Source organism: Heliconius melpomene, chromosome 5 (assembly GCF_056956725.1).
Source record: "Heliconius melpomene rosina isolate 202511_hmr_F chromosome 5, ASM5695672v1, whole genome shotgun sequence".
Classification (NCBI taxonomy): domain Eukaryota; kingdom Metazoa; phylum Arthropoda; class Insecta; order Lepidoptera; family Nymphalidae; genus Heliconius; species Heliconius melpomene.
Genome location: NC_140393.1, coordinates 10,547,218 through 10,572,794, shown reverse-complemented (window position 1 = coordinate 10,572,794; position 25,577 = coordinate 10,547,218). Strand labels below are relative to the sequence as shown.

Sequence of the window (25,577 nt, the reverse complement as noted above, 5' to 3'; positions counted from 1 at the left end):
GGTCGTCCCCTATGACGTCGCGCAAAGCGCGACGTTGAGACGCCCAGGCTGAGCACACCTCCAATGTGTGCTGGGCCGTCTCATCGAGGCAGTCGTCGCAGTGGTGGCAGCGAGCGTCGGGCTCCCTCCCGGCGATCCGACACAGGTAACCCCCGAAGCAGCCATGCCCCGTGAGCACCTGTGTCGTGCGGAAGGTTAGGACGCCGTGACGCCGCGCTAACCACTGGCGGAACACTGGACGAACAGCCTCGATCGTCCTCAGGCCGGCAGATGGTGTTGCCAGCCGAGATTCCCACAACTCCATTGCGGCTACCCGCACCTCCTCAGTGCGTGCCTGGCTTGCCGGTTCCCCGGACACTAGGCCTCGACGCCGGCAATAGACCGACGCCAGAGACCGAGCATCCAGATCCCACGGCATGACTCCAGCCAGCACGCACGCCACCTCACCGGAGATGGTCCGGTACCCCCGTATCGCCCGGATGGCCATCACCCTCTGCGCACGTCGCAGCAGGGTGATGTTTTGCCGATCCAGGGCGTCCGCCCAGACGGGAGCACCGTAGAGGGCCATCGACCTGACCACTCCGGTGTACAGCCGACGGCTAGAGGCGCTCGGCCCATCGACATTGGGCAAAAGGCGCGCCAGTGCCGCCGCTGTCTTCATCAGTTTCGGGGCCAAGGATGTAAAGTGGCCCCGGAAACTCCACCGACCGTCCAGAACAAGTCCGAGGTACTTCATGCTCCTCTTGACGTCTATGTTGACGCCACCGACGACGATGTGGGCATCAGGTGGTGGGCCCTTTCGAGGAGCATGGAAGTATAACGCCTCGGACTTGTTCAAGGCGACCTCCAGACCAAGCCGCCTTATGCGGCCGACAATCTCCGCTACTCCAGCGGTCGCGAGTACCGCCGCCTCCCGATAGGTCCTCTGCTGTGCCAAGACCAGCGTGTCATCGGCGTAGCAGAGGACCTTTATCCCCCTCAGGGTACCGCCTCGCAGCACCCAGTCGTATCCGATGTTCCAGAGGATCGGACCCAGCACCGATCCTTGTGGAACACCGGCCGACACCTCATACTCCTCCCAACCTCCTCCAGGAGCCGGAAAGGTCACAGACCTCCCGGACAGGTAAGCCCCGATGACGCGGCGCAGGTATGGAGGCACACGGTGGTATAAAAGTGCCTCCTTAATGCAGGGCCAGGGCAGGGAGTTGAAGGCGTTGGCGATGTCTAAAGACACCGCCAAAACTCCATCGCCCTTGGCCACCGCATCCTGCGCATGGGACTTCACCTCCAGTATGGCATCCACCGTCGATCGCCCCCTGCGGAAGCCATACTGCTGGTCCGAGAGGTCCGGACCTGTCTCCTCCAAGTGGTGTTGCAGCCTCCTGGCTACAACACGCTCGAAGAGCTTGGCGATCTCGCTCAAGAGCACGATGGGCCTATAGGCGGAGGCTGAATCCGCCGGGCGACCCTCCTTCTTGATGAGGACTAGCCTGCCTGTCTTCCACCGCTGTGGAATTATGGCTTGAGCCAGACAGGCAGAGAATAGCCCTCGCACTCTGGGCCCAAGGATGTTAAGGGCCAGAGTTAGCGCCCGGCCGGGAACGCCATCCAAGCCCGGGGCGGTGCTCTTGAGCCGAGATCGGCATATAGCTTCTTCGAGCTCCTTCTCATCCACCAGTGGTGCGACACTATCGACTTCCTCCTCCTGCACTACAGGGCGGGCCATGGTTGGTGGTGTAAAACTGGCCCGCTGCGGGAACAATGACGTCAGCACTCCTCGGAGGACGTCCGGTTGGAGCGACTGCGTCAAGGGCGGAGCCCACGTCCGGAGTTTACCGCACACCATGCGATACGGCGTTCCGAACGGATCCCCGTCTATCCCCGCGATCAATCGGTCGTTAGATTCTGCCTTCGAACGACCGATTGCTTCCTGTAGCGCCTTCCTCGCCTCAACATATGTGCGGTACCGCCGTTCCTCCTCCTCTTCCTCTCGGCGTACCCGCCTGCGATAGTGCGTGTACTGGCGTCTCGCCTCAATGCAGGTGACGCGCAATTGAGCGATCTCTCCCGACCACCAGTACACTTGTCGCCGCTGAGGGCGGTGCCTAGAACGGGGCATAGACGCGTCGCAGATACGCGTCATAGCCCTCTGCGCCCAGGTGGCAGCGTCTTCCACAGACGCCAAGCTCTGGGGCAGCCAGGCCTGCACTATCGCAGCCTCCTCCAGGAGTTCTCTGTCGAGACACCCAAGTCGCCACCGCGGTCCGAACTCTCCCGAAGTTGGACTGGGGGCTGACTGCGCCGCTGAATGTGTGGAGATCTCATATTGGATGTAGAGATGGTCCGAGAGAGTCTCCACATCATTCAGCACTCGCCAGCCCTGAACACGGCACGCTAGGACAGGACTCGCAAACGTTATGTCTACGACGGACCCGCCCTGCCTTCGCACACACGTGTTTGTAGTCCCTCGGTTGAGAACTGACAAACCGGTGGCGACAATCCACTCCTCCAATGTCGCACCACGTACGTCCGTCCTTGCGGAGCCCCACACGCTGGATTTAGCATTCAGGTCTCCTGCGACCAAGACCTCCGGCGCACGGTGTCTTTCCACCATTTCCCCCAAGCGGATTAGGAATTCCTCGAACTCTGCAAGAGTTCGATTGGGAGAAAAGTAGACGCCTATTACAACTAGATCGCCGACATGTGCCGCGACGCATCCCGCACCCTTCTCTACTCGTGAAAAGGGCGGAGAGCCCGCAGCGATCTGGGTGACCAGAGCTACCACTCCGGTGTTGTCTGCGACCCAGTTGTCACGTGCAGGAATGCTATAAGGCTCCGCAACGACCGCCACCTGAATCGACCACTGCACCAGGCTTTGGACCAATAAGTCTTGGGCTCTGGCACAGTGGTTGATGTTCGCCTGGAGCACGTGGAGCGCCATTATTGATGCTCCATGTGCTGCAGCTCCTCGCCCTGCGTCGGGGCTTCAGGTCGGCTTCGGCTTGTTCGCCTCGCCGCACCTCTCCGCTTCTTCGCTTGAGCGCACATCTTGGCGCACGCTGCTCCACCTGCCAGGTGATCCGCAGGCCTATTCGCGTCCTCGCAAATAGGGCAGTGCGCCGCCGCAGAGCAAACACTTTGTTTGTGCCCTGGCTTCCCGCACCTGTAACAGTGTGCACTCCGGTCTTTGTCACTCGTGCAATTAGCCGCGACATGCCCTACTTCGTGGCAGCGGAAGCAGCGCAGCACGCGAGGCTTCAGTAACTGCACGCGTGCCGACACAAAGCCGACCAACAGCCTTCCGCCGCTGACCTTCTTCGCCGCTGCCACTGGACAGCGGAGCCAGGCAGTACCGAGCCCATTTCGATCTTGGCGGATCTCCCCCACTTTAACGGCGCTAGCGTCGCAGCCACCTGCTCGACTCACAGCCGCCGCCACCTCCTCCGATGTCACAGAGTCATCGAGCCCACAAACTCTCAGCTCCGCACACCTGGTGGGCCTCGAGACCTGCACATCGCCAGCGTTAAGGACGCTCCGCAGATGTTGCGCGAGAACGTCCGCCTTCTCCCCGGTATTCAAACCCGGCAGTTCGAGTAGCCTCGCTCCCGTTGAGGCAACTCTGAACCTGACGTCCGTGATGCCCAGATCTTCCAGTACCACCTTCTCCTTGATCTGGGTCAGGACGTCCTTGTAAGTCACCTCCTTAGCACCCGGCTGCAGCTTCAGCGCAACCACAGACGACCTAGGAGGTCGCAGTCTGGGAGCTTTCGGCGCAGACTTTTGTCGCGTCTTCCCGCCCTTCGGCTGCTGCTGGACAGCCTTCTCCTTCTTCTTCTTGCCCTTCCTGGCGACGACGTTCCACCCCTCATTTAGGTCTGCCGGAGCAGGTGGTAGAGGCCGCGGCTCGGGAGCTTTCCGCCACAGTGCTCTTCCCCTTACCCTTGCCTTTGCCCTTGCCCTTACCCTTGCCACTCTCCGGCATTGGGCCTCTTTTGGGAGCAGGGTTCGCAGGAGCCATGAGCGTGGTTGTCGTCTCTGCCCTCGCCGATGTTGTGGCAGTCGCTTTATTGGCACCCTTTGACGCCGCCAGCGGAGGGCGCATGCTCTTCTCCGGAAGAAGTCGGCTCTCAAGTCCCTCAATCCTTGCACTGACCATGGTTCCGACCTCCATCATAATGGAGCGCATCAGCTCGTCGGAACGCCCAGGCATAACCTTCTCAGGTGCCACTCCTTGGCCCTTTTGCTTTTGGAGGTCAGCCCGTAAAAGACTGACCTCGTTTCTCAACTCCGACATTTCGTAGCGCAGCTTGTTATTATGAACGCGCAGCTGCGCTACCTCCTCTGTCGCCGTCCGCTGTGCCAACTCGTCTACGGCCATGCCTATGGCTTTGGCAGCCTCCTTTAGGGCCCTGGTAAAGGTGCCCTTCAGGTTACCAGACTTGGTGGCAACCTTCCTTATAATTTCTAGGCTCCCAGCCACCTGATGCTGTAGGTCAGATGCGAGTCTGGCTTCGTCCTGCTTCCCATCGGACCGCCGAGACATGTCTGAAAGCCTAGAACTGACTCTAGACCGCACAACTGAGACACTTTCCAGCACCTCTTTCTCATTTCTGAGTTGTAACTCCTCTTTATTGGCCTCACTAATCTTCTCAGCTTCTATAGTAGGCCGACCTCTTTCTCTTTTCTTGGCCACAACTTTTGACGCCGGTCGGTCGGACTCTCCATCGCCGGAGGACCCTGATTGATCACTCGGCTTCCGTGGTCTTTTCCTCCTATCTTTCATGAACTGTGACCGCGTCTTAGTTCGTTGCGACTCCACCGACATTACGCTTTCGGAATCAGAAGCTCTCGACTCCAATGCTGCCCATAGCCGCCCAAACGACGAACCAGATCCTCTCCTCGATCTACCACCAGTGATAGACGCTACATCGTCGAGATCCACCCTGGTCAAAACCACTCGCGGCTCCCCCTCTGCGAATTGGCCAACATAATCTGACCCAAACGCCACACTACTCGACACAGACTGCCTCCGCTGTTCACATTCACGTGTCTCCACAACCACTGCCGTTGCACTTCCAACACCTTCGCCCTTCCCGGACCCAACTTCTCCTTCTCCTTCTCCGCCCTTCACAGGCACTCCCTCTACTCCGCCCATCTCGGGCCCCTCCCCAGCAACACATCGGAAAGACTGGCCCCCCCCAGATTCGCAGGGCTTGCGTGCCGTAGCACGGAGGGATTCCCCGGCCTCGTAGAGACCGGAACCCTCCTGGGGTAGTGAATTGTAATTCTGCTTGTCCGACATGTTTGTTACTGTTCCACAGTGGGGCTTTTCTGTCGGGGTGTGCTCCCCTAGGCCGTGTCCATAACAATGGACTAAAGACACGCCCATGCCTAGCTGGTTTTGGTCCGCGCCGGGAATAAATTCCCGGTCCACTCGCCCGCAAGTGCGAGTGGTTTCCCCTATCCGCCACCGGGGGACGCGCCCAGTAGGAGACCAGCAACTCCCTTGGGAACCTAACCTAACCTAACCTTTTTTTTTTTTTTTTTTTTTTTTTTTAACGTGAGGAAATCCTTTTACGGATACCGGCCCGAGTGGGGACTCGAGCGGGTTATGTGGGACTCGTGGACCGGCTGAAGGCCAATCCCAATACCCACTAAAACCTCACGGTGCTCCTCCTCGACCGCCACTGGCCGCGAGACGCGGGGACTATAATCGTCCACGAAACGCGGCGGCGGGAGCCTGCTAGGCACGTCGCGGAGTCAAGGGTGTGTGGGCACCCTCGACGGCCTGCTCTGAGTAGCGCGCGGGAGCAACCTGCGCGCGCCTACTCGGGCCAGGTTGGTAGGCGGCCAGCTTCCCCAAGCTGACCGCCCTCTGGCACATTAGGGCGGAAGGCGGCGGTCGTGTGCCGCCCTCCGGCGACCCGGTCTCCTACGGCGGATGGCGACTTCGGCAAAAGCCTCCCTCGCCCGTTCCGCCGACTCCTTCTCGAGCACCACTGCCTCGCAGAAGGATGAGACCGCGTCCCACGACGTCTCGCTGCCGGCCATAGCCTTGACCACGGCCGGCAGGGAAAGGTCGTCCCCTATGACGTCGCGCAAAGCGCGACGTTGAGACGCCCAGGCTGAGCACACCTCCAACGTGTGCTGGGCCGTCTCATCGAGGCAGTCGTCGCAGTGGTGGCAGCGAGCGTCGGGCTCCCTTCCGGCGATCCGACACAGGTAACCCCCGAAGCAGCCATGCCCCGTGAGCACCTGTGTCATGCGGAAGGTTAGGACACCGTGACGCCGCGCTAACCACTGGCGGAACACTGGACGAACAGCCTCGATCGTCCTCAGGCCGGCAGATGGTGTTGCCAGCCGAGTTTCCCACATTTCAACCGCGGCTTCCCGCGCCTCCTCAGTGCGTGCTTGGCTTGCCGGTTCCCCGGACACTAGGCCTCGACGCCGGCAATAGACCGACGCCAGAGAACGAGCATCCAGATCCCACGGCATGACTCCAGCCAGCACGCACGCCACTTCACCGGAGATGGTCCGGTACCCCCGTATCGCCCGGATGGCCATCACCCTCTGCGCACGTCGCAGCAGGGTGATGTTGTGCCGATCCAGGGCGTCCGCCCATACGGGAGCACCGTAAAGCGCCATCGATCTGACCACTCCGGTGTACAGCCGACGGCTAGAGGCGCTCGGCCCATCCACATTGGGCAAAAGGCGCGCCAGTGCCGCCGCTGTCTTCAACAGTTTCGGGGCCAAAGATGTAAAGTGGCCCCGAAAACTCCACCGACCATCCAGAACAAGTCCGAGGTACTTCATGCTCCGGGCAACGTCAATCTTGACGCCACCGACGATGATGTGGGCATCTGCCGGTGGGCCCTTTCGAGGAGCATGGAAGTAGATTGCCTCGGACTTGTTGAGGGAGACCTCTAAGCCCAGCCGCTTTATGCGGCCGACCACCTCCGCCACTCCAGCCGTCGCGAGGACCGCTGCCTCCCGATAGGTCCTCTGCTGCGCCAAGACCAGCGTGTCGTCGGCGTAACAGAGGACCAACCTAACCTAACCTAACCTAACCTAACCTAACCTAACCTAACCTAACCTAACCTAACCTAACCTAACCTAACCTAACCTAACCTAACCTAACCTAACCTAACCTAACCTAACCTAACCGTTGATAAAAATTTATTAGTTTTAAATTTAATTTTATTTTTTATTGCTGCAGTTTAATATAATTTATTTTAATTTAAAATGGATTACAAGCGGATGTTTCAAACGCCGCCCAGTAACAGTAAAAAGACTACGTCTCAGCCTACTTCGGAGGCTGGGACGAGTAACCAGAGGGTACAGAAAATAATTCATCCCGGCTCTGGAGACGCGGATGTCGCAGAGAGTAGGTGCAGCACTCCAGACTCTGTTGCACAAATTTTAGAGATGACTCTCGATGGGGAACTAGACCTCGATCTAGATCTGGAACGCCCCACAACTCCCCCTAAAACAAAAGGTAAGTGTAGGTCGAAGGCTTCGAGAGTCGCGAGGCCCCTCCCTGCTGTTGCTGCGGAGGCGAAGGATATCCACAAGATGTATGCTGTCGTCCATAAACTGACTCAGGCCATTGTTTTTGCAATAGAGGAACACAAAAGTGTTACCTCTGAAAATAAAAAAAAAAAAAAAAAAAAAAAATTCATAGTACAGGCCGCTCAGGAGATAAGACTCGCGACAGACATTTATATGGAGGCTGTGCTGGAACCAGGGGATTCGAACCCGACACCTGTGGCCACAGCTCCAACAGATACACCCCCCACACCCCCAATAGCACCCCCAGTGGTCGATAGCACACTGAAAGTGGATATTGTGGCAGCAGTTAGGGAGGAGATGTCGAAATTTAAATCTGAGCTGCAGTCGTTAAGTACAGTTCACACACCCGCCACACATTTTGAAATAGCTGCAGATAAACCCCAGACACCCCCAGCAAAACCACCAAAAAATAGTTACAAGCCTGCTTTAGTAATCACTCCCATTGAAAACACTAATAATAGACAAGACACAATTAAAAAATTCAAAAACAGTATCACATTCCGTAATAAATCATATGCACCCACTAGAGTACAAACTATTAAAAACAACAAATTAAGGGTTGAATTTCTTAACGAATCTCATTGCAAAGAAACCCTTGAACACCTTAAGGACTCAGATACAGTTACCGCGGAACCCGCCAAGAAGCTAAGACCTATGCTTATCCTAAAGGGAATATCCTCTGATGTTCCTCTTGACGACATTTCAAAAATAATTGTACAACAAAATCCGACAATTAAAGAACTTGTAAACTCAGAAAATGATCTCAAACTCCGGTTTAGGCGGAACAATAATCGAAATGTTAACTTGTATAATGCTGTTTTAATTGTCAGTCCAGTCGTATGGCGGGAAGCTAACCGACTGGGCCGGCTAAACATAGACCATCAGCAGGTTTATGTTGGTGACTTTTCACCCTTCATGCAGTGCTACAGGTGTCTGCAGTTCGGACACATCAGTAAAAACTGTGTGTCCGACTGCAGGCCCTGTTCACACTGCGCCGACGTAAATCATCAGCACTCTGTTTGTCCTAATTTAGCCATTAAATCCACCCCTAAATGTTATAATTGCGAAAAATTTAATCATAAAACCAATAGTAATTTAAATTGTGAACATTCTGCCATGTCTTATTCTTGTCCTACTGTAATTTATATGCAGAATCAAGTTAAAAATAAAATCGATTACGGTTCCTACTGAACACCAAATGCGCCTTCTATTTATATATAAAATCGCAAAAATTAATATAATTGTTATAATTTTAGTTAGAAAATTTATACACAATTGTTATTTAAAACAAGATGTAATTGTGTCTCAAACAATAAGTTACTTAAAATATCTTTATAAATATATATAGTATTAAGTTTATGGTTTTTATAAATATGTTTAGTTGTAAAATATATGTTTCTATAAATATGTATAGTTTTAATGTTATGGTTTATAGTTTTATTGATATTTGTGCAAATTTTGTTATTATAGTTTAAGTTAAGAAAATTAAAGTATTTCGCTGTAAAAAGATATGTATACAAAAAAAAAAAATAAATAAATAAATAAATAAAAATACATAAAAAATATACAAAATAATATACAAAAAAAAAAAAAAAAAAAGATATTAAAATATTATATAAAAAGATATATACGAAAAATATACAAGAAATATGCAAAAAAAGATATTAAAATATTGTAAAAGAAAAAAAAGATATGTATATAAAAAATATTATATATAAATACATACATATAGATATAAAAATATATAGATAATTTATAGTCTAAGTACATGTAAATAATTTTAAGTAAGAAAATCGTCATGTAAAACAAGTTATAACAAAAAAGTTATTAGTATTTTAAATATAATTTGTTTAAGAAGTGTCCTAATTGTTTATGTTATGTCATAGTTTTATTTTTTGTTATAACTACAAAATATGTGGAAAACAAAAGTCCTTTTTTTTTTATACGAAGTGTCTCAATTTACGAATGTTAAATAAATGATTTGTGTCTCAAGCTTAATTTGAAGTCCTAAGATAAAGTAATATATAAATAGTAAAAGTTATTAAAAGTTCCCTAAGTCCATCAGGTCAACTCAATCGACCCCGGCCGCCCGTATCCATTAGCGAGGACTGCGGTCGTGAGAGTTGACTGGATATCAGTAATATAATTTCAAGTCTAGGGCTTCAACACCCAAAAAAAAAAAAAAAAAAACCTAACCTAACCTAACCTAACCTAACCTAACCTTTTTTTTTTTTTTTTTTTTTTTTTATCGTGAGGAAATCCTTTTACGGATACCGGCCCGAGTGGGGACTCGAGCGGGTTATGTGGGACTCGCGGACTAGGCAGATGTAGGCCGTCCGCATACCCACTAAAACCTCACGGTGCTCCTCCTCGACCGCCACTGGCCGCGAGACGCGGGGACTAGAATCGTCCACGAAACGCGGCGGCGGGAGCCTGCTAGGCACGTCGCGGAGTCAAGGGTGTGTGGGCACCCTCGACGGCCTACTCTGAGTAGCGCGCGGGAGCAACCTGCGCGCGCCTACTCGGGCCAGGTTGGTAGGCGGCCAGCTTCCCCAAGCTGACCGCCCTCTGGCACATTAGGGCGGAAGGCGGCGGTCGTGTGCCGCCCTCCGGCGACCCGGTCTCCTACGGCGGATGGCGACTTCGGCAAAAGCCTCCCTCGCCCGTTCCGCCGACTCCTTCTCGAGCACCACTGCCTCGCAGAAGGATGAGACCGCGTCCCACGACGTCTCGCTGCCGGCCATAGCCTTGACCACGGCCGGCAGGGAAAGGTCGTCCCCTACGACGTCGCGCAAAGCGCGACGTTGAGACGCCCAGGCTGAGCACACCTCCAACGTGTGCTGGGCCGTCTCATCGAGGCAGTCGCCGCAGTGGTGGCAGCGAGCGTAACCTAACCTAACCTAACCTAACCTAACCTAACCTAACCTAACCTAACCTAACCTAACCTAACCTAACCTAACCTAACCTAACCTAACCTAACCTAACCTAACCTAACCTAACCTAACCTAACCTAACCTAACCTAACCTAACCTAACCTAACCTAACCTAACCTAACCTAACCTAACCTAACCTAACCTAACCTAACCTAACCTTTTTTTTTTTTTTTTTTTTTTTTTTTTTTTTTTTTTTTTTTTTTTTTTTTTTTTTTTTTTAACGTGAGGAAATCCTTTTACGGATACCGGCCCGAGTGGGGACTCGAGCGGGTTATGTGGGACTCGTGGACCGGCTGAAGGCCGATCCCAATACCCACTAAAACCTCACGGTGCTCCTCCTCGACCGCCACTGGCCGCGAGACGCGGGGACTGGAATCGTCCACGAATCGCGGCGGCGGGAGCCTGCTAGGCACGTCGCGGAGTCAAGGGTGTGTGGGCACCCTCGACGGCCTGCTCGGAGTAGCGCGCGGGAGCAACCTGCGCGCGCCTACTCGGGCCAGGTTGGTAGGCGGCCAGCTTCCCCAAGCTGACCGCCCTCTGGCACATTAGGGCGGAAGGCGGCGGTCGTGTGCCGCCCTCCGGCGACCCGGTCTCTTACGGCGGATGGCGACTTCGGCAAAAGCCTCCCTCGCCCGTTCCGCCGACTCCTTCTCGAGCACCACTGCCTCGCAGAAGGATGAGACCGCGTCCCACGACGTCTCGCTACCGGCCATGGCCTTGACCACGGCCGGCAGGGAAAGGTCGTCCCCGATGACGTCGCGCAAAGCGCGACGTTGAGACGCCCAGGCTGTGCACACCTCCAACGTGTGCTGGGCCGTCTCGTCGAGGCAGTCGTCGCAGTGGTGGCAGCGAGCGTCGGGCTCCCTCCCAGCGATCCGACACAGGTAACCCCCGAAGCAACCATGCCCCGTGAGCACCTGTGTGGTGCGGAAGGTTAGGACGCCGTGACGCCGCGCTAACCACTGGCGGAAAACTGGACGAACCGCCTCGATCGTCAACCGGCCGGCAGATGGTGTCGCCAGCCGGGAAACCTAACCTAACCTAACCTAACCTAACCTAACCTAACCTAACCTAACCTAACCTAACCTAACCTAACCTAACCTAACCTAACCTAACCTAACCTAACCTAACCTAACCAGTCTGGGTCGAGCCCGCGTCGCGAACGCACGCGTCCGCAGCTCCCGAGGCCAAAAAACCGCTAAGTTATGACCAAAAAATCATAAGTTACTCAAAAATTATCGTAGAAAGTTGTGAAATATGTCAAAAGAAGCGCGCTGAACTCATCTACATTAATGTGAAAAAATCGTGAAAATCCGTTAAGTGAAAGTGACAAAAAACTGTGAAAAACTGTATTTTTAGTGGAGAAATTGACTCAAATAGTGTAAATAAGTGTTTTAAAAATAGTAAATCTTTGTGTATCGAGCTGATATATCACACAGTAATAGACAGTAAGTTTATATACATTTACATCCAAAAATCTTGTAAATCGGACAATTATTTTCCGAGTTATAGTAATTTAACCTTGGAAACAGTGAAAAAGTGCAACTTTTAGACTAGTTTTTTGCGTGCGGCGGCAAAATAAGATCCACAACCCCCCTTTTTTATTTAATTAACATATGTAAATAGTGGCCCCGCACCTATTGGCAAAATTTCAGAATTTTTGAACACTCCGTTTTTTAGTTATTAGCATTTTTATAAACATTTGACCTTGAATGACCTTTGGGTCATTTTCTAAACGGAGATGTGCCCGTTTATGTGATATACATAGTTCGATGCGCCTGGACGAGACCATCAAGAATCAGTTTTAAAAAAGAAAATCCAGCCGGAAAATCTCGAGATATTCGGGAAAAACTCGAAAAATGTCACTGCGTATCAAAAACTTGAACTTTAAAGGTCAGTTATAAATAATCTAAATCGGTAACCTCATATTTTTATATTTTTACCTCAAAGACAATTTAATCAAGAATATTAGTGCAAAGTTTAATAATTTTCGGACCATTAACATAAAAGTTATAAAGAAAACACTAACTGACTGTATAGTTTAATTTTGTAAAATTTATTTAGTGAACTTAAAATACTTCAAAAAACCTATTAATATAGCAGTGAAAATTTTGAAACTTTCCCAACATCATTTTTTCGGCCTACCTAATAAATTGGAAAAAGCAGTGTTAAAATCAGACTTCAAATAAAAAAGTGAATTTCGGAATTATTTTACGTAAATCAACTTTCATACAATAGTCGACGTTACTCTACCTTATAGTTAAAAATAGCTTGTAATTGTTTGTAAAAAGTACCCTTTCGAGAGGAATAATTTGGTGACTGTTTTATATAGAATATTAGTATTAATTTTAGTGTATTATTATTATTTTTATTATTAAATTAAAATTTTTTTTTTTTTTTTTTGCAAATTTCTATGTATTAGAGTTAGCTTAATAATTTTCTTGTATTTATGTATAATTAATCAACTTGTTATTTAGAGAGTTCCCACGACACATTATAGCGGGAAAATTTGTTTAATTTAACTTAATATTATTGTTTTATATTTCTTTTATAATTTTTTTTTTTTTTTTTTTTATATTATTGCTCTTATCTCTAAATTAAAATGGACTACAAGCGTATGTTCGCAACGCCGCCTAGTAGTAAAAATAATAAGACTTCGACTCAGCCTACCTCGGAGGCTGGGACGAGTAGCCAGAGGGAAAATAAAAATCAAAACCCTGGCTCTGGAGATGCTGCGGCCACTGAGAGCAGGTGTAGCACTCCAGATTCAGTCGCTCAATTGTTAGAGATGTCTCTCGACAGGGAACTTGACCTTGATTTTGATATTGAACCCTCCAAAACCCCACGTAAACCAAAGAGTAAGTCTAGGTCGAAGGCTTCGAGAGTCGCGAGGCCCCTCCCTGCTGTCGCTGTGGAAGCGAAGGATATCCACTCAATGTACGCTGTCATCCACAAACTTACTCAGGGCATAATGTTTGCAATAGAGGAACACAAAAGTGTTACCTCTGAAAATAAAAAATTCATTACACAAGCCGCTCAGGAGATTAGACTAGCCACAGACATTTATATGGAGGCTGTGATGGAACCAGGGGATTCGAACCCGACACCTGTGGTCACAGCTCCATCAGCAACACCCCCAACACCCCCAACACCCTCAATAGCACCACCAGTGGTAGATAGCACACTGAGAGAGGATGTCGTGGCAGCAGTTAGGGAGGAGCTATCGAAATTTAAAGCAGAGCTGCAATCGCATAGTGCAGTTTATACATCCCCCACACATTCAGAAACAGCTACAATTAATCCCCAGCCACCCTTAATAAAACCTCCAAAACACAGTTACAAGCCCGCATTAGTTATTACACCTAAAGAACAGACTGACAACAAACAGGATACAATTAAAAAATTTAAAAGTAGCATTACCTTCCGCAACAAATCGTATGCACCTACCAAAGTCCAATCTATTAAAAACAATAAATTAAGGGTGGAATTCCTTAATGAATCACACTGTAATGAGACCCTTGAACTTCTCAAGGCGTCTGAAATAGTAACCGCGGAACCCGCCAAGAGACTTCGACCTATGCTTATTCTAAAGGGAATATCTACTGATGTTTCCCTCGACGAATTAAGTAAAATAGTAAAGCAACAAAATCCATCAATCACAACACTCGTAAGTAATGAAAATGATTTTAAACTCCGTTTCAGACGTAATAATAATCGAAATTCTATTATATATTCTTATTCTTTGTATAATGCCGTTTTTATTGTGAGTCCAGTCGTGTGGCGGGAAGCAATCCGACTGGGCCGACTAAACATAGACCACCAACAGGTATTTGTTGGTGATTTCTCACCTTTCATGCAGTGCTACAAGTGTCTGCAGTTCGGACATATCAGCAAAAACTGTGTGTCCGACTGCAGGCCTTGTTCGCACTGCGCCGACGTTAATCACCAACATTCCGTTTGTCCAAAGTTAACTACCCCTAAATGTTTCAACTGCGATAAATTCAATAGTAAAACAAATAGTAATTTAAACTCCGAACACTCCGCTTTGTCTTATTCTTGTCCAACCGTAATATACATGCAAAACCAAGTTAAAAACAAAATTGATTATGGTTCCCACTAAAACAAAAGGCGCCTTCTATAGTATATACATTCGCATAAATTGATATTATTATGTTACAATTTTAGTTTATAAATGTACATACAATTGTTACTTAAAACTATATAAAACTGTGTCTCTAAATACAAAGTCATCTAAAACGTTTATATAAATATATATAGTATTAAATTTATAGTTTATTAATATGTTTGGTTTTAAAATTTATGTTTTTACAAATATGTTTAGTTTTAAATTTATGGTTATTATAAATATGTTTAGATTTAAATTTATGGTTTTATAGATATGTTTAGTTTTAAAAATTTGTTCTATAAATATGTTTAGTTTTAAATTTATGTCTCTATTAATAAGTATAGTCTTAAGGTCATAGCTCATAGTTCTACATATCATTGTACAGTTTAGATTAAAAAGTCGGTGTATCAAAAGAAATGTAAATTTAAAAAATATATATAAAAAAAGAATATATAAAAAAAAAGAATATAAAAAATATATAAAAATATATAAAAATATATAAAAAATATATAAAAAAATATATAAAAAATATATAAAAATATAATACAAAAATATACATTAATAAAAAGAAAAAAGAAGTAAAAAAGAAAAATATATATATATATACTACTAGTAATATCTAAATAAGTTTAAGTTAGAAAATAGTTATGTGTAATAAGATATATAAAAAGATATGTGTTTATTGAATATTGTTTATTAAAAAAGCGTCTTAATTTTATATGTAATATTAAAGTGATTTTTATTCCTGTTAAACAAAAATATGTGAACAACAAAATTTTCTTTGTAAAAAAAGTGTCTAAATCTTTAAAAGTTATATTAAAGAATTGTGTCTAATATCATTTTGAAGTCCTAAGATAAAGTTATATACAAATTACTAAATGTTATTAAAAATTTTCTTAAGTCCATCAGGTCTACTCGATCGACCCCGGCCGCCCGTATCCATTAGCGAGGACTGCGGTCGTGAGAGTAGACTGGATATCAGTAAAATAAATTAAAGTCTAGGGCTTCAACACCCAAAAAAAAAAAAAAAAAACCTAACCTAACCTAACCTAACCTAACCTAACCTAACCTAACCTAACCTAACCTAACCTAACCTAACCTTTTTTTTTTTTTTTTTTTTTTTTTTTTTTTTTTTTTTTTTTTTTTTTTTTTTTTTTTTTTTTTAACGTGAGGAAATCCTTTTACGGATACCGGCCCGAGTGGGGACTCGAGCGGGTTATGTGGGACTCGTGGACCGGCTGAAGGCCGATCCCAATACCCACTAAAACCTCACGGTGCTCCTCCTCGACCGCCACTGGCCGCGTGACACGGGGACGTGAGTCTTCCGCGAAACGCGGCGGCGGGAGCCTGCAAGGCACGTCGCGGAGTCAAGGGTGTGTGGGCACCCTCGACGGCCTGCTCGGAGTAGCGCGCGGGAGCAACCTGCGCGCGCCTACTCGGGCCAGGTTGGTAGGCGGTCAGCTTCCCCAAGCTGACCGCCCTCTGGCACATTAGGGCGGAAGGCGGCGATCGTGTGCCGCCCTCCGGCGACCCGGTCTCTTACGGCGGATGGCGACTTCGGCAAAAGCCTCCCTGGCCCGTTCCGCCGACTCCTTCTCGAGCACCACTGCCTCGCAGAAGGATGAGACCGCATCCCACGACGTCTCGCTACCGGCCATGGCCGTGACCACGGCCGGCAGGGAAAGGTCGTCCCCGATGACGTCGCGCAAAGCGCGACGTTGAGACGCCCAGGCTGAGCACACCTCCAACGTGTGCTGGGCCGTCTCATCGAGGCAGTCATCGCAGTGGTGGCAGCGAGCGTCGGGCTCCCTCCCGGCGATCCGACACAGGTAACCCCCGAAGCAGCCATGCCCCGTGAGCACCTGTGTCATGCGGAAGGTTAGGACGCCGTGACGCCGCGCTAACCACTGGCGGAACACTGGACGAACAGCCTCGATCGTCCTCAGGCCGGCAGATGGGGTTGCCAGCCGAGTTTCCCACATTTCCATTGCGGCTACCCGCACCTCCTCAGTGCGTGCCTGGCTTGCCGGTTCCCCGGACACTAGGCCTCGACGCTGGCAATAGACCGACGCCAGAGACAGAGCATCCAGATCCCACGGCATGACTCCAGCCAGCACGCACGCCACCTCACCGGAGATGGTCCGGTACCCCCGTATCGCCCGGATGGCCATCACCCTCTGCGCACGTCGCAGCAGGGTGATGTTGTGCCGATCCAGGGCGTCCGCCCAGACGGGAGCACCGTAGAGGGCCATCGACCTGACCACTCCGGTGTACAGCCGACGGCTAGAGGCGCTCGGCCCATCGACATTGGGCAAAAGGCGCGCCAGTGCCGCCGCTGTCTTCATCAGTTTCGGGGCCAAGGATGTAAAATGGCCCCGGAAACTCCACCGACCGTCCAGAACAAGTCCGAGGTACTTCATGCTCCTTTTGACGTCTATGTTGACGCCACCGACGACGATGTGGGCATCTGGTGGTGGGCCCTTTCGAGGAGCATGGAAGTATAACGCCTCGGACTTGTTCAAGGCGACTTCCAGACCAAGCCGCTTTATGCGGCCGACAATCTCCGCTACTCCAGCGGTCGCTAGGACCGCCGCCTCCCGATAGGTCCTCTGCTGTGCCAAGACCAGCGTGTCGTCGGCGTAACAGAGGACCTTTATCCCCCTCAGGGTACCGCCTCGCAGCACCCAGTCGTATCCGATGTTCCAGAGGATCGGACCCAGCACCGATCCTTGTGGAACACCGGCCGACACCTCATACTCCTCCCAACCTCCTCCAGGAGCCGGAAAGGTCACAGACCTCCCGGACAGGTAAGCCCCGATGACGCGGCGCAGGTATGGAGGCACACGGTGGTATAAAAGTGCCTCCTTAATGCAGGGCCAGGGCAGGGAGTTGAAGGCGTTGGCGATGTCTAAAGACACCGCCAAAACTCCATCGCCCTGGGCCACCGCATCCTGCGCATGGGACTTCACCTCCAGTATGGCATCCACCGTCGATCGCCCCCTGCGGAAGCCATACTGCTGGTCCGAGAGGTCCGGACCTGTCCCCTCCAAGTGGTGTTGTAGCCTCCTGGCTACAACACGCTCGAAGAGCTTGGCGATCTCGCTCAAGAGCACGATGGGCCTGTAGGCGGTGGCTGAATCCGCCGGGCGACCCTCCTTCTTGATGAGGACTAGCCTGCCTGTCTTCCACCGCTGTGGAATTATGGCTTGAGCCAGACAGGCAGAGAATAGCCCTCGCACTCTGGGCCCAAGGATGTTAAGGGCCAGAGTTAGCGCCCGGCCGGGAATGCCATCCAAGCCCGGGGCGGTGCTCTTGAGCCGAGATCGGCGTACAGCTTCTTCGAGCTCCTTCTCATCCACCAGTGGTGCGACACTATCGACTTCCTCCTCCTCCTGCGCTACAGGGCGGGCCATGGTTGGTGGTGTAAAATTGGCCCGCTGCGGGAACAGTGACGTCAGCACTCCTCGGAGAACATCCGGTTGGAGCGACTGCGTCAAGGGCGGAGCCCACGTCCGGAGTTTGCCGCACACCATGCGGTACGGCATTCCGAACGGATCCCCGTCTATCCCCGCGATCAATCGGTCGTTAGATTCTGCTTTCGAACGACCGATTTCTTCCTGTAGCGCTTTCCTCGCCTCGACGTACGTGCGGTACCGCCGTTCCTCCTCCTCCTCCTCTCGACGTACCCGCCTGCGATAGTGCGTGTACTGGCGTCTCGCCTCAATGCAGGTGACACGCAATTGAGCGATCTCTCCCGACCACCAGTACACTTGTCGCCGCTGAGGGCGGTGCCTGGAACGGGGCATAGACGCGTCGCAGATACGCGTCATAGCCCTCTGCGCCCAGGTGGCAGCGTCTTCCACAGACGCCAAGCTCTGGGGCAGCCAGGCTTGCACTATCGCAGCCTCCTCCAGGAGTTCTCTGTCGAGACACCCAAGTCGCCACCGCGGTCCGAACTCCCCCGACGTAGGACTGGGGGCTGACTGCGCCGCTGAATGTGTGGAGATCTCATATTGGATGTAGAGATGGTCCGAGAGAGTCTCCACATCATTCAGCACTCGCCAGCCCTGAACACGGCGCGCTAGGGCAGGGCTCGCAAACGTTATGTCTACGACGGACCCGCCCTGCCTTCGCACACACGTGTTTGTAGTCCCTCGGTTGAGAACTGACAATCCGGTGGCAACAATCCACTCCTCCAGTGTCACACCACGTAAGTCCGTCCTTGCGGAGCCCCACACGCTGGATTTAGCATTCAGGTCTCCTGCGACCAAGACCTCCGCCGCACGGTGTCTTTCCACCATTTCCCCCAATCGGATCAGGTACTCCTCAAACTCTGCCAGAGTTCGATTGGGGGAAAAGTAGACGCCTATAACAACTAGATCGCCGACATGTACCGCGACGCATCCCGCACCCTTCTCTACTCGTGAAAAGGGCGGAGAGCCCGCAGCGGTCTGGATGACCAGAGCTACCACTCCGGTGTTGTCTGCGACCCAGTTGTCACGCGCAGGAATGCTATAGGGCTCCGCAACGACCGCCACCTGAATCGACCACTGCACCAGGCTTTGGACCAACAAGTCTTGGGCTCTGGCACAGTGGTTGATGTTCGCCTGGAGCACGTGGAGCGCCATTATTGATGCTCCATGTGCTGCAGCTCCTCGCCCTGCGTCAGGGCTTCAGGTCGGCTTCGGCTTGTTCGCCTCGCCGCACCTCTCCGCTTCTTTGATTGAGCGCACATTTTGGCGCACGCTGCTCCACCTGCCAGGTGATCCGCAGGCCTATTCGCGTCCTCGCAAATAGGGCAGTGCGCCGACGCAGAGCAAACACTTTGCTTGTGCCCTGGTTTCCCGCATCTATAGCAGTGTGCACTCCGGTCCTTGGCACTACTGCAATTTGCCGCCACATGCCCTATCTCGTGGCAACGGAAGCAGCACAGCACGCGAGGCTGCAGTAATTGCACGCGTGCCGACACAAAGCCGACCAAAAGCCTTCCGCCGCTCACTTTCTTCGCCGCTGCCACCGGACAGCGGATCCAGGCAGTGCCGAGTCCATTCCGGTCTTGGCGAATCTCCCCCACCTTAATGGCAGCAGTGTCGCAGCCACCTGCTCGACTCACCGCCGCCGCCACCTCCTCCGATGTCACAGAGTCATCGAGCCCACATACTCTCAGCTCAGCACACCTGGTGGGCCTCGAGACCTGCACATCGCCAGCATTAAGGACGCTCCGCAGATGTTGCGCGAGAACGTCCGCCTTCTCTCCGGTATCGGCACCAGGCAGTTCAAGTAGCCTCGCTCCCGTTGAGGCAACTCTGAACCTGACGTCCGTGATTCCCAGATCCTCCAGTACCACCTTCTCCTTGATCTGGGTCAGGACGTCTTTGTAGGTGACTTCTTTATTGGCACCCGGTTGCAGCTTTAGCGCAACCACAGACGATCTCGGTGGACGTAGTCTGGGTGCTTTTGGCGCAGATGTTGGTCGCGCTTTCTTCCCTTTCGGTGGCTGTTTGGCAGCCACCCCCTTCTTCTTTTTGCCTTTCTTGGCGACGACGTTCCACCCCTCGTTCGTGTTTGCCGGAGCAGGTGGTAGAGGCCGCGGCTCGGGAGCTTTCGCCGCTTGAGCCTTATTGCTCTTCCCCTTACCCTTGCCCTTGCCTTTCGCAGGCTGTTGTCCTTTCGTGGGGGCTGGGTTAGCGGGGGGCATGAGTGTGGTCACTCTGGCCTCAGTCGCGCTTGTTGCCGAAGTTGAGGCCACATTTGCTGGCGTTCGGTCCGACGCAAGCGGCGGACGCAAGCGCTTGGCTGGCAGTAGCCTATCTTCCAAGCCTTCCAAGCGAGCACTGACCATGGTCCCGACTTGGATCATAATGCTTCTTGCGAGCTCGTCGGGGTCTCCTGACTTCTCATTACGAGACGGCTTGTTAGGTCTCTTGTGGATCTGCTGCTCTTCACTTCTCTCTTGTAAGCGACTGCGATCAAGGTCAGCCCGTAAAAGACTGACCTGTCTTTGCATGTCCCGCATCTCCTGTTGCAGCTTGGTGTTATGCGCTCGTAGTGTGGCAACCTCCTCGGTAACCGTTCGCTGAGCGAGCGTGTCCACAGCTACAGCTATAGATTTAGCTGCCTCCTTCAGGGCCTTCGTGAATGTGCCCTTCAGATTTCCAGATTTGCTGGCAACCTTTTGAATGATTGCCAGACTTTCCGCTACCTGATCTTTAAGATCTGAGGTTAGCTTCGTCTCCTCCAAGTCCAGATCCGAGAGCAACGACATATTGGACAAAGCCAAGTTTGTGTTGCTTTGCACAGCTAGGGTTCTTTGCGCCACCTCTTCCTCTGCCCTAAGCCGGCGTTCCTCCAATTTTGCCTTCCTGGCCTCGGCCTGCCCTACACATAGTCCAGGTGTTGCGGGCCTTCCTTTCCCTCTCTTGCCAGCCACAATTTTCGGCGCTGGTCTGTCCGACACTCCCTCTCCAGAAGAGCCGGATTCGTCACTCCTGCGTCTGGGCCGCTTCCTTCTATCCTTCAGGTAAAGCGCCCTTACGGTCTTTGACTGCGACCCGACCGAGGTGAGGCTCTCCGTATCCGAGCCCTTCGACCCAGGCACCCCCCAGAACCTTCCCGCAGACGAGATGGACTCACGTCTCGATCTCGCATCGTCGGACACAATCGACACTCCTTCGCTCAGGTCTAACCTCTCAACTACGACCCTCGCTTCCTTCAGTACACCTCCGCTGTTATGAGGCACCTCTAGCAACTCCTCCACAGTCTCCTGCAACTCTCCACCTTCCACAGGCATCTCTACTCCGCCTGTCGCAGGCACTCCCACTTCTCCGCCCTTCTCAGGCACTCCCTCTACTCCGCCCATCTCGGGCCCCTCCCCAGCAACACATCGGAAAGACTGGCCCCCCCCAGATTCGCGGGGCTTGCGTGCCGTAGCACGGAGGGATTCCCCGGCCTCGTAGAGACCGGAACCCTCCTGGGGTAGTGAATTGTAATTCTGCTTGTCCGACATGTTTGTTACTGTTCCACAGTGGGCTTTTCTGTCGGGGTGTGCTCCCCTAGGCCGTGTCCATAACAATGGACTAAAGACACGCCCATGCCTAGCTGGTTTTGGTCCGCGCCGGGAATAAATTCCCGGTCCACTCGCCCGCAAGTGCGAGTGGTTTCCCCTATCCGCCACCGGGGGACGCGCCCAGTAGGAGACCAGCAACTCCCTTGGGAACCTAACCTAACCTAACCTAACCTAACCTAACCCAGTCCCGGTTGAGCCCTCGTAGCGATCAGACACGAACGCGGCTCCCTAGACTACCAAAACAAGATTTTTCGGACGAAAAAATTCATAACTCGGGATATACTAGTGCGATTAAAGTGAAAGTGACACTGAAAGTTGCGCGGAAGTGTACCCTATCCGACGGTGCCAAAAAAGTAATTTTTGGACAAGTGTGAGTGACCAAAATCATCAAAAAACTATTAAAATTATGTGAAAAAAGACACCTTTTAGTTTTAAAAATTAAATTAAAAATACAAACAGTGAACCTAGTGACACGCCCGACCATATGGAGATGGGCCGGGAAGTATCCCTGTAAACTAAGTGTTTTTCGTGAAAATCCGAGTGTGGGAACCTAATTTGAGCGGGGTTTTTCCCACAGAAACGCTTAAAAAACACGTGGTTTTAAACAAAAGTGCGTGCGGCGCCGTTTTTAAAGCGGTACCCCCCCTTTTTTATTACTCCCCCCTGTGTGCACGGTGACCCCCCAAGTCCCCACAAAATCTGGGATTTTTTCCCCCGCGCACCCCGGAGATACTGGAGTTTTTCCAAAAACCACGTGGAGACTAACTTTGAAACGGAGAGTCGGAGAGTGACACCAAGGGTGTCTTTCGACGCGGACGGAGCTTCTCTTGACACCCCTGAAAGAAGATCGAAGATCCGTGAACCACAGAGCAAGTTATATAGATATTACTAAATTAAATTCCTAAATTTTACTATTCCAAATTTTGTACTTCACTTTTCAAAAAAATTTCAGCGATAACCCCCATTTATTTTTGTATACCTACATAGCAGCACTTCCAAAGAATATACCCTGAAAATTTCAGATTTTTCCAGTTAGTAGTTTTTAAGATATAAGAAAAGTAACAACCTTGGTCGTAGCGCCAGTTTTTGTTCTATTTATAGAACAAGGTAACAAAAGTGTATCTTCGTTATAACTTGACTTCCAAAAACCGGATCAAAGTGATTCTTGGTGGGGATCATTTTTTAGTGGAGACCTACAAATTGAAAAAAGTTGCATAAAAATCGGTCCATAAATAAAAAAGTTTTTTTCGGAATCCACTTACGTAAACAATAAATTTAAATAAAAGCATATTAACAAACTGTGTCCTGTACACAGAGTATTGAAATAGCTAAGATACATATTTTATTTTATATTTTAATATATTTGTAAATTTTTTATTAGTCATAATTTTAGTTTTAATTACACTAGGTACCTAGACATTAAGTATAGTGTAGGAGACGGCCGTGGCTTTTTACACCACGGCATTTTTAATTTTAAGACTAGATATTGAATATCTAAAAATTTTTTAAGTACTGTTCTTGACAATATTGGACAAAGTATACATATATATACATATACTATACACTTTTACAATATACAAACAAAGACACACAAACTGACTGGTTTGGTTGGGTTGGGTTTCAATATCAAATAAATAAATATACTTATAAAAATTTCAATTCTAATAAATAAAAGTGATAGTCTGCGGCTCCCTACACCTCAGACTATTTAGACCAGGAACCAGTGGTGGAAATTAAAACTTTTGGTTTTTATTATTTTATTTATTTTCCTTGTCAAAAATATACATATAAATACTTACCAGACATGTCGACGAAGAACAGCTCCAAGTTGACCGGCTCATCAGGACCTGCAAAGAAAGGAGAGACGTTAGAACTAGAAGGAAGGAAGAAAATTGTCCCTAAGGTGGCTCCACCCAGGGAGGTACAACAGGCTCACACCTCAGAGGAGGAACCTGAGAACCTCAGAGTGGTGGCAAACCGTCTCTTCCAGGACGCCAAGTTGCACCTGGAACAGTCAGGGAACATAAAAACTGTAATAAAAGAGACAGTAATAGAAAATTTGGGGAGGATGTATGAGATTATTCTCAAACTGAGCGAGGACAGGCTCCAGCTCAGCAACAGACTCCACCAAATAAAAGCAAGGACAGAAGAAGGGGTAAAAAGTAAGGAGGTCATGAAAGAGATCATGGAACAGAAAGCCATGGTCAAAGAGACTATGGAGGAGGTCAAGAACATGAGGAAAGAGATGGGAAAGATAGGAGAGGAAGCAAGGGAACACCGGGAAAGGGAAGGACCTACCTATGCCGAGAAAGCCGCCATGAAATGTATCCCTATGCCGACCAGGGGTCCAGCCGACCTCCCGATCCACTCTATCGTGGTGTCGTCGACAAACGCCAAGGACAGCAGTGAGGATGTGATAAACAAGATCCGCACTGCTGTCGAGGCCAAGTCGACAGGCATCAGGGTGGACCGGGTCAGGAAAGCCAAGGACCAGAAGGTCGTCATAGGGTGTACAAACAGGGAGGACCTGGAAAAGGTGAAAGGAAGATTGAATGCAGGCCAGCCGGATCTAACGGTAGAGGAAAAGAAAAACAAGGACCCTCTGGTTATACTAAGGGACGTCTTGAGTTATAACTCGGACGAGGACATATTGCACGCAATTAAAACACAAAATTCCCACTTGATAGGCCATATTGCAGAAGAGGAGTGCAGAATGAAAATAAAATACCGAAGAAGAGCAAGAAACCAACTTGAGTGCCACGTGGTACTGCAGGTGTCACCGGTAATCTGGAAGGCGCTGACGGATGCTGGGAGGGTCCACATCGACCTCCAAAGGGTGGTCGTAAAGGACCAGACTCCCCTCATCCAGTGCTCCAGATGCCTGGGTTTCGGTCATGGCCGTAAGCTGTGTACCGAGACCATAGACATCTGCAGCCACTGCACAGGACCTCACTTGAGGGCAAATTGCCCAATCAGGCTGGCAGGGGGGGAGCCAACCTGTCGAAACTGTCAAGCTGCAAAGCTTGACAAGCAAGAGCATAACAGTTTCGATGAGGCATGCCCAGTCAGAAACAGATGGGACAGACTGGCAAGGTCCACAGTGGCTTATTGCTAAAGTTGTTCCAGGCGACCAGGATGGTATAGAGACGTTTAAGTTCCTACAGTCAAACCTACAGAGAAGTAAGCTGGCCTTCCAGGAGTTCATACTCGAAGCAAGTAGGAGGAAGGCCAGCGTGGGGCTGATCCAGGAGCCGTACGTCGGTGCTGAGGGGTGCGTCAAGCCTAGACCGGGGTACCGTGTAATACAAAAAGTATTAAACCGTACTAAACCGGTCAAGAGCTCGGTGGTGGTATTCGACGACAATATTGAAATTATTGAAAATCCAATACTCACCACCGAGAACATCGCTGTCGCGACCCTCAGGACCGACGCATGGACTCTGGGGGTGGTCTCGGTCTACTTTGAAGGAACAGAGGACATGGAACCATATATACAGCACGTCAGGCACATAAAGAATACAATGAGATGGGCAAATATCATCCTGGGGGGGGACGTGAACGCCTGGAGCACCTGGTGGGGCAGCGACCGCGAGGACCACCGGGGAGAGGCCCTCGTGGGAGCACTAGAAGAAATGGGCCTGGACATATTAAATGTCGGTAACAAGCCCACCTTCTATGTAGCTAATGAAAACGGGGTGAGAAAGAGCATCGTAGACATTACAACCTGCTCGAGGAGCTTGCTGGGGAAGATCCAGGGGTGGAAAGTAAAGGATGGAGTAACCAGTTCGGATCACAACACCATTGCTTTCAATGTGCTTCTGAAGGAGCCGAAAACCAAAAGACCAGTTAAAACCACACGGGTTTATAACACTAAAAAAGCTGA

At 50.3% G+C, this 25,577-nt stretch overlaps 3 protein-coding genes across 3 annotated transcripts; all 3 read right to left on the bottom strand.

The window, feature by feature from the left end:
- Positions 1–1,675: 1,675 nt before the first annotated feature.
- On the bottom strand, positions 1,676–2,941 carry LOC146539312 (uncharacterized; the record flags this gene model as incomplete). Its single annotated transcript, XM_085185984.1, has 1 exon — positions 1,676–2,941. A coding segment is annotated over exon 1 (1,266 nt), but the record flags the coding sequence as incomplete, so codon positions are not given.
- Positions 2,942–15,539: 12,598 nt separating this feature from the next.
- Positions 15,540–19,256, bottom strand: LOC146539311 (uncharacterized). The gene is made up of 2 exons (XM_085185982.1): positions 17,961–19,256; positions 15,540–15,599 (listed from the first exon to the last, which is right to left on the bottom strand). The coding sequence occupies exons 1-2, from the start codon at positions 19,254–19,256 to the stop codon at positions 15,540–15,542; spliced, it is 1,356 nt and encodes a 451-aa protein (XP_085042108.1).
- LOC146539310 (uncharacterized) lies at positions 19,256–21,634 on the bottom strand. The gene has a single exon (XM_085185981.1). The coding sequence runs from the start codon at positions 21,632–21,634 to the stop codon at positions 19,256–19,258; it is 2,379 nt and encodes a 792-aa protein (XP_085042107.1).
- Positions 21,635–25,577: the final 3,943 nt, after the last annotated feature.